At 44.3% G+C, this 9,401-nt stretch overlaps 1 protein-coding gene and 1 long non-coding RNA gene across 2 annotated transcripts in view; one reads left to right on the forward strand and one right to left on the reverse strand.

Annotated features, from left to right (window-relative positions):
- LOC112487914 (uncharacterized) overlaps nt 1–9,401 on the forward strand; it is a 15,087-nt gene that overhangs the window by 1,250 nt on the left and 4,436 nt on the right. The window contains exon 2 of the long non-coding RNA XR_003051466.1: nt 7,030–7,161. This is a non-coding gene — a long non-coding RNA (uncharacterized LOC112487914). The remainder of the gene's footprint in view (nt 1–7,029; nt 7,162–9,401) is intronic.
- Nucleotides 3,177–6,334, reverse strand: uts2r3 (urotensin-2 receptor 3). The gene is made up of 2 exons (XM_008323185.3): nt 5,911–6,334; nt 3,177–4,710 (listed from the first exon to the last, which is right to left on the reverse strand). The coding sequence occupies exon 2, from the start codon at nt 4,660–4,662 to the stop codon at nt 3,517–3,519; it is 1,146 nt and encodes a 381-aa protein (XP_008321407.1). The 5' UTR covers nt 4,663–4,710; nt 5,911–6,334; the 3' UTR covers nt 3,177–3,516.

Below are 9,401 nucleotides of genomic sequence, written 5' to 3' on the forward strand. Positions count from 1 at the left end.
GGGGGCAGACGTGCCATGTTTACTGTCTTCTCTAGTCAGAGCTCAAGTGTGAACCCTAATGCGTATGTTGGTTGGTGTAACCTCCGGCCTCCAGAGCACACACGCCTGGTTCTGGCCTGATCCTGGCGGCTGACATGAAGGTGTAAAGTCAGGGGACGTGATGAGAAGGACGGCGCCTCACAGTGGGGTTACCAGGGGTTGAACAAAGAAGCACTGTGAGTGCTGCAGATTTCAGAGTTTGCTGTCAAATCAGCAATTACACGAGTTTTTTTCTTTTTTTTTTGATGCCTTGTTGACGGCTGGTGAGGTCGTCATAAAACGTGACCGAGTCGGTTTGATGAGATGCTGTTGTGATGTGGCAGATGTTCACAGCTGGACTTGTCCATTCACGGTCAACAATAACGTTGAACACGTGAGACGCTGGTGAGGAATAATGGAGAAGTCGTGGTCAATGATTGAGAGAGGGAAAACAGACGGGGAGATTGGATTTTACAGGAGGGCAGGCAGAGTCGCAGGAGATGGGAATCGTTTTTTTTTTTGTGTGTGTATGTCTGGGAGAATGGGAGCCTCTTATACACCACACAGCGAGAATTTGGCCCAGGCTGCGGCCTCGTCTCGTCTGCACAGCGGGTCGCCTTCCTGAGCAGAGCTGCCCATGGGGAGGGGCACCTGCAGTCGCCTCTAACACTGGACAAGAGAAAAGCCCGTCAGACTGGGCGGTGAGATCTGGGATGGAAAGATGCGTGGAAGATTCCAGGAAACAGACATGTGCTGGTTTTATGAAATCCTCAGGTAGAACAGAGAGAGGCTTGAAAAAGAAAATATTTGTCCTTGTGTTTTCTCTGAGGAGAAGGTGGAGGAGGTGGAGGAGGTGGAGGAGGACACTGTCTGTATTCTCAGAATGACATCAAAGCTTCTGTCACACCGGAGGACAAAAGTTATGATTGGAGCAAGTCGGCCGGCGCTGGCAACTACTAACAAAAATAACAGAGTTTATAGATTGACCACTCTGCCAACTGAGACAATATTTTCCATCCGTTTGGTCGGTTTGACGAAACACCACGTATTTGTAGTTTATCAAAGGCGCAGTCATCCCTGCAGACCTGAGGGAAGACTTAATCATCTGATATATTGAGTTGTAGAAGACACCCAGAACGCGTCCTCTGTGAAGACGCAGAGAGTTGGCTTTAGAGTCCACGCTGCTGTCTTTTTTGGACGGGTTTCTCCGACGCCTGAGCCTTCACCCTCCGTCTTTGCCGTCACGTTGGTATGACTCACGGCTCCAAAAATCACCAAACGCTGTATTAGAACTCACCGTTGGAACTCAGTCTTTGTCTGCGCAGAGTTCCGTTTAAATTGACAAATGTGCTGAGAGGGCCCTGGTTGTCTGTGAACTGTGGATGGATATTGCATTAACTTCACAACTGAAGCGCCCCCCTGTGGTGTGACCGCACAGGGTAATAACTGCACTGGGAATGTTGGGCTCCGAGGTAGTCGAAGCAGGTAAATGGAAACACATGGTGGGCAGCATGGACCAGAGCGGAGTCCTGGGCCTTAGAAACAGTGGCATCACGGTGGAGAGAGAGACACAGACCTGCACTGACCAACGCCTCTGGTATGTGTTTCTCCAACCTGTCGGTGTTATCCACACAGTGAAGCCCTGTTGGGGCTGCACACATTTCTTTCCCCTGACTGAATTCCTACGCTATCTGTTCACAGATTTCAGGTCCAGATAATTCGACCTGATCTTTAACTTTCTGTTGTTCCACTTCACTGAGTCCTGACCTGGAGGTTATGAACTTGCAGCAGTTATTATTAGACACAACATTTTACTCAACAACCAGGGAGTAAATGTTAAATGAATCTCCTTTTGTTTCATCTTTTATTATTTTTTTCAACCAGGTAATTTAAAATTATTATTATTATTATATTTGCTATTTTTTGGGAATATTTTGGCTGCAAATGTCATATCTAAATGGTCGCTAGTGGGCAGTAATGTAACCCTTGAGTCTGTCTTTAAACCCCACTAAGCAGGTTAAAGTGGTTAAAGTAGAGTAACTACTGATACAGCTCATACCTTAATACAGGGGATACTCTAAGCTAACAACATTTTTGGATACAGCTCATACCTTAATACAGGGGAAACTCAAAAAATTTAAGCTAACAACATATATAAGTAACTACTGATACAGCTCATACCTTATATCAGTGGAAACTCCTGTAAAAAAAATTTAAGCTAACAACATATATTTTTTTTTAATCTTCATTCATCAGTTCAGACGTTCAGTTAAAAAACATCTGCAGCGGTGTTTCCATCTGAGAATTCTGTCTTTGTGGAATTCTGGGGGATGTCCTTCACAGCAGGTCAGAACCTGCTTCTGTGCCCTGACTGGACGGACTCAAAATCAAAACTGAAAAAAATACTTTAAAGGAAAATAAATAATTTGAGCTGAAAATTGACATTTGGTCTGATTTATAAAAAAAAAAAAAAGAACACGTTTTAGTCATTAATATCAGACAAAGGTTCGTCTCAGTATTTTTTGACTCTCACCAACTCCTATAAATTTTATCCCATCATTCCACTCCTGTTCCTCCCCCTCCGTCAAACAATATTTGCTCTTCTGTGTCAAAGAGCAGCAGGACTTTGTCATACTGTACACAGCTGTCTGACACACACACACACACACACACACTAGATTGCATGGACTGCGTGTGTGTGTGTGTGTCTTTTCATGCAGTGACACATGGGTGAAAGAAGGCGACGTCTTTATTGAAGCGTTTGTTACAGTCAGAGTGGAAACTCTTTACATCAGTGACAACAACTGAAGAATGATGTTTTCTCAGCCGACATGCAGATCAATCATTTTTCAAACTTTTGTTTTTAAAGATTATGTCAGAAATCAGGTGAAAATCTAAACATGTATATTTTTATTTGTACGGTTACAAACGAGCCGACAGGTGAGCACCGGTCGACTCGTCAGTAAAAAAAAAAAAAAAAATGCAATAGGAATGAAATGCAGTTCAAATTGTTTTAAATAAAAAAGTAAAGTTTAAAAAAATATTATCCAAATTTTCATATCATAAATTCACCAGTCAATGATTTTTTTTAGGTGATATTTTTTGGCATATCATAAATTCACCAGTCAATGATAGGTGATAATTTTTTTGCTCTCTACTGCCTCTAACTACAGAAAAGGTGCAACTGCAGCCAAGCTTTTTTTTATGTGAATTTGAAACCAAATTTTTATATTTTAATATCTGACAGCTTTAGTGAGACATTAAATAAATGAGTGTAAAAATGTCACAGATTGTCTGATTATAAACAAAACAAAATAATATCAACATATATTTTCTTCCTGGTCGTTGGAAGTGTTTTTGGTTCACAGAGCATTTACACAAAGTGCCTTTTTAATATCGTCTTTACTCGGTTCCTCGCACCGTCCATGGCCTCGGCTCCAGCAGTGCACGGTACAACACACACTCACGCCGCCGTGGACTGCACCGACCGCCGCAGCACTACTGCAGCGGACTGCCTTTGCGGCAGAGCTGATTTGCTGATGTCATCGTCTGCTGGCTGCGTTTCCGTTTCCCAGTCAGCAGGGTGTAAAAGAAGGGATTCACACAGGAGTTCCCGTAGGTCAGCCCAGTGAGGATCCGATTCACCGTCACCTGCGTCCCCACCGGAACTGTCCGCAGCATGTCGGGCTGATACAGCGGCAGTAGCTGCCAGATCCAGAAGGGGAGGAAGCAGGCCCAGAACGCCAGGACAATCCCCAGGATCAGGAGCAGCACTTTGGGTTTGGGAGCTCTGGGTGGACAGGCAGTGCTGCCCCCGCTGGCCCAGGCGGGCCGGGTCTGAGACACCCAGTAGAGTCGCCCCAGAGTAGCATAAAGTGCTCCGATGGCCAGCCCGGGGCCGAGGATGCTGGTGCAGAACAGCACGCTCAGATAGGCCTTGGAGCTCTGCTCGTCCCACGCCGGCACACACAGCTGTCCCTCCTGGTTCTCACCGTCCTCCAGGTGCAGGGTGATCATCATGGGCAGACTGAGGGCCACGGCCAGGCCCCAGGCCAGGCCCACACGCAGCAGCCCGGAGGAGTTGGAGGAGGAGGTGTGCAGGGGACGGGCCACAGCTCGGTACCGGTCCAGACTCATGGCTGTGAGAGTGAAGATGGAGGCGTGCATGGTGAGGAGATCCAGACTGAGGAGGAGGCGGCAGCCCAGCTCGCCAAAGGCCCAGCCGGACGCCAGGCTGTCGTAAACGATGAAGGGAGCGGTGAACAGGTAGAGCAGATCGGCCAGAGCGAGGCTCAGCACCTGTAGGTACAGGGAGGAAGAGGAGGAGGAGGACGAGGAGATGGGGGAGGCGGAGGGGGACGAGGTGTTGACTAAGCAGAACGGCACCGGTACTCTCATCAGGCAGCAGTTCGGTCCCGCTCCGCGTCTCCTCCGACTCCTCCTGCGCTTTAGAAGGAGGCCCAACGTGTAGAGGTTTCCTATGATTCCCAGCAGGGAGAGGAGGGAGAGGAGGCAGCAGAACAGAGCGGTCGACGCCAGGCTGGGGGAGGGAGAGATGGAGGGAGGCAGGGAAGGAACGGAGATGTTGGGCAGGACGGCGACGGTGTAGGGTGAAGGTGGAGGCAGAGATCCGGACAAATCCATGCTGTGTTTTTGACCAGGAATGTCCTCAGTGACAGGTCAAAGGTCAGTCTGTGGAGATGGAAACGAAAAAAAATTGTTAGAGTTCTTCTTCATTCAGTTTTCATTTTCTTAGATGTTTCAGGTCTGCGTAGTCATGATAAAAACTCAAACATCAAATGTTATAAACCTGCAGAAATCCTGAAGTCAGCAGATCAAAGTATTGATCATGTGACGGCAGAAACCTGCTCTGGTTGGCACAGACTCGCGCTCTTATAGTTTTACAAGCAGCCACGTCAGACGGTCACGGTTCGGGTAAAATAATTGGATTTTCAGAAGGAGGAGCGCTCCACTTGGAGGCTGTAAATCTAACGTGGACCTCCACCGGGTGGGTTCCTACCAAGGTCGGACGCTGGGCAACAATTAGGCTGAGTGGAAGACAAAGACCCAGAATTAAAAACTGTTAGTTTAAACTCATGACCCATTTGAGTTCACGTCTCCTCGGGGGTCTCTGAGTCTTCAGGTCTGGTCCTGGTTGTAGGTTTGTTTGGTTTTTTTTTCACAAATAAAAAGAACATTTGTTGGATTTAAAAAAACAAGGAGACTTTTTTCTTTTACAACGACCATGTCTGTCCCACCTCTGACCCACTCGGTGGGTGATGCTGTGCAGAAAGGTGATCTGCGGGGACATCAAAGTGGTCCACGGTCTGACAGTCGTGACGAGTGGGACACATGGTGGCCCGACTGGCTGCGGGGTTAAGAGCTGCTGTTGAACTGTGCAGGAGCTGTCGGACCCCCGCAGGGGCTGCGAGCCCCCGATGCACGCGATACGTTACCGGCTCCCTTTGAATTCCAAAAGTGACGGCTCGTGTTCGGGATAGTTTGTAAAACACGCGAGATAGATTTAGATCTTTCTAGATCTTAACGAGATAGAGGAAAACGAGAGATGGATAGAGATTGAAAGATCTGGATAGATCGAGATCAATCTACAAATGATCGATCTATCTAACGATTACATATAAGTTACGGGTTCATTTCGGGTTCAATTCGTCTTAATCTAAATACATAAAGTAACGAATAAAGTCCAATAAAAACCGACGTTAGTCTCAAATAGTGTTCACTAATTACAATTGGTTTAACGTACGTTTCATCGGGCGGGAAAAAAAAACCACGAACTTTTTCATTTAGTAAATTAGCAACAATGTTGTCAACACGGACCCTCGACCCTCGGCGGTCTGGAGACTTCACCCCTGTCCTTCTGCTGACACTCACCCGGAGGCAGCTCAGTCCCAGATGCTGTGAGACAATGGTCCGTGGGTTAGTTTGGAGAAAAAGCTCCACTGTCCATGTTCCGGTCACTCTCTGTGGGCCGCACGCTGCCATGGGACTCGCGTGAAGTCTTCGCTCCGACAAATCCCGACCATTTTCCGTGGATCCTTCTTCAAACTTTGTGATCTGATCCCCGCTGTCGTCAGAGCAGCTCTGTCTCCACAGATCTGTCTGTGATGTGCCCCCGTCAACCGACTGTGTGTGTGTGGAAAGGGGGTGGGATGCTGCTGAGTGACGGGGTTCATCCCTCAAACCATACGTTATTAACATGAGGTCGTGTTGACGGTGGAGCAGCGGTTAGTCTGTCTTGCCTTACAGAGCCACAGAGATCGGTCGTGTTCACAGAAATATTTCATCCACAAGTCAATCATTCATATCAATTTTTTCCCGATTAACTCTTCACTCTAAATGTAAACAGGTGTGAATATTAGTGTGAATAGTTGATTCTCTCTGTGTGTGACCGTGTGATTGGCCGGTGACGTGTCTAGGGTGTCGCGGTGACCTCATCTGGGTTAACGGAGCAAAAGTGTTTGCATAATTGGAATTTAGATTAATTGGACAAGGGGAATCATCAATGCCCAATAAATAGACCGCGATATATCGCAATTTGACAGATTGGCCGGTGACGTGTCTAGGGTGTCCCGGTGACCTCATCTGGGTTAACAGAGCAAACGGAGGTGTTTCCATAATTGGAATTTTGATTAATTGGACAAGGTTAATCATCAATGCCCAATAAATGGACCGCGATTTATCGCGATTTTACACACTGTCCCATATATTGTATATATATGTGCACCATACAACTGTTGATTTTGCACATGGAAAAAGGGAAAATAAAAACGTTTAGTTTACAATTATTAATATAATTACAACAGATATTTTAACCATCCACCACCATTTTCCTGTTTTATATATTTTAATGACTTAAATTAAATGACTTTATATTTTAAATTTAAATGTAGTTTTAAGTTTTAGGTTTAGTTTTGACTGTTTTTTAACAATATATAAACTGTTGGTTTTCCTGCTCCTAATTCACCATAAATTCTTTTTTCTTTTGCTAAGGATGAACCCGACCTTTACCCGATGACTGCCTGGATTGGCTCCAGCTCCCCCTACAGATTAAGCGGTAGAAAATAAATGGTCGGATGGACGAGCTTCTGAATTATAGAGTCGACTCTCCAAGAATCTACAGAGGTAGGAAATATATTCAAACAGTCCACTTTGGCCTTATCAAATGGGATTTGTGGTGCAAATGTTCGAAACCTTCGGAAAACACTTTTAAACGTGTTTTATCGTAAAGACGTCCACGCTGATAATCGCCGTTGTCCATCTCACTTGCACCGAGTCATAAATAAAGAAAGATTCCGTCCACAGCTGCTGAGCTAATAGTTAAGAAGTGGAGTTTGATCACAGTTGATGACTCTCTAACGGCTTCACCGTCTCTGGACATAAATCTCACCGGGAACTCGCTACAAATACTTTCCACCAAAGTCAAGAACCTGACCATAAATGGTGTTGCCACATCACAGCCTGGCAACCAATCAGAGGCTGGATTAGTTGTTAATACGGTCGATTCTTTCCACCGACCGTCAGGGTTCTGACCTGCTGACCTCTGCGGCCTTCTCTCACTTTTACTGCTGTTTTTTTTTTTTTGGTGCATAATTGTTAAAAAAATGATATTGTATTTGTCCAACTTTAACTCTTATTATTATTACATTCATTTTGGAAACTTGGTGGTGCAAAAAATATACATTTTAACTACTTATTTTTGAATCCTTAAATGTTTTTAAGAATTAATTTTAAGAGGTTTGAGGTCTTGAAATAGATTTTTTTTAATAGAAACGCTGTGCATTTATATATAAAAATGATTTATATTACTATAATAAAATAACAGCCGTGAATTTAAGAGGAACCCAAAATACACACACTGTAAATTCTTTGTGTGTTTTAACCTGACGTGACCTCAAGTAAAACACATTAACTGTAGATTTTTATTTATAAACCTGCCGTGTGACTTTGCTGCAGCAGGTCACACTTGGACAAAAAAAATGTCAGGTAAAAAAAACAAAACTTTATTATTATTATTATTACGATGATGAAAATGTTCTCGTTAGAACGGCAGCTTCAGACGGAAACAAAAACACACGTTAATTGAGGCACTTAAGAAAATGAATCAAACATAATGGGAAACACTTAGAAGGTCAGAATCATTCATGGATATTAGGATGTGGAGACAAACAAGTATAATAGAATTCAAAGGTACAACTTTTCAGAACAGTTTTTTTAAAATTATATTTGGAAATAATTCTTTAGAAATTGTTCCTGCTGCTTACAAATTTACAAGATTTATTTAGTTGATTTATTTACGTACAAAAGCTGATATTTTGTGCATTATTTAAACAATAACATTAAAAATAATAACCAAATATTGAAAACATAAATCCTTCTCAATCACTCTGCTTAACATTTCATTTTTATTGCATTAAAATACTTGTGATATGTTTATATTTGTTGACTTACAGTGAAATGGTCATATTTATATTTGTATTAATCCAGATGGATCCAGTCAGATCCAGTCAGATCCAGTGTCTGAGCTGTAAGTGTCCTTCTCCTCTAATTCCCAGTCTGACTTTGTGAAGATGAAACTCGTGCTGGTTTCACATGTGGTGTAAAGACAAGAGTTCTGGTTCAGACTGAACCAAAAGAATGTTTCATCACAGACACTGGGTCCAGACCTGGGTCAGTGTTAGATACTGATACCGTGTGTAGAGTTTGGATTGGCTCTCAGAGACTCCGTTTAATTTTCAGAAAAATGTAAACACAATCACAAAGGTGCAGGTTTTTTTTTTTTTTTTCATTTTCTCACTTTAATTGAATTCACGGTCTGAACTCGGTGAACAGAGCCAGTATCCTGGCTGTTCGCTGTCATTTCATGACGCACTGCAGTAACTAACGGGGCTCAGCTCCGACCCAATGTCAATACCACACGGGCTGGCGTTCAAACACACTGTCCTGCAGCCCCCGCCGTAGGAGATTTACACAATGGCCTGGTCTGTAAATTATGGAGGAAATTAATTACCCAGTGGAGCTGCCTGTATCAACATTTTTCCATGTCTGTGAAAAGTTTCACTGCTCCGTCTAATAAGTGGCCTGTCTCTGAGCTCTGACAACAGCACTGAATAAACGGCTCTTTCAGCACTTATCAAAAGCAACTTACGGTTGCTTGTTATCCGCTCAGTTGTTTTTGGCCTCGGCGTCGCGCGGCCCACAGCTGCGGTTCACCAGCGTCAAGAGGCTGAACAACTTGGAAATGATTTAGCAGTGACAGGCCAGTAAAGAGTGGAGGCTGGTGGGGGTAGGGTGGAGGGGAGGGAGGGTTGGGGTCCAGGCCGGCTGCTTCATACGTGTGCTGGCGTATGAAATGATTCTCTAAT

This window comes from Cynoglossus semilaevis, chromosome 13 (assembly GCF_000523025.1).
Source record: "Cynoglossus semilaevis isolate Cse_v1.0 chromosome 13, Cse_v1.0, whole genome shotgun sequence".
In the NCBI taxonomy this organism is placed as follows: Eukaryota; Metazoa; Chordata; class Actinopteri; order Pleuronectiformes; family Cynoglossidae; genus Cynoglossus; species Cynoglossus semilaevis.

Coding starts and splice junctions, on each gene's coding strand:
- uts2r3 (XM_008323185.3), bottom strand. CDS start 4,662: ATGGATTTGTCCGGATCTCTGCCTCCACCTTCACCCTACACCGTCGCC.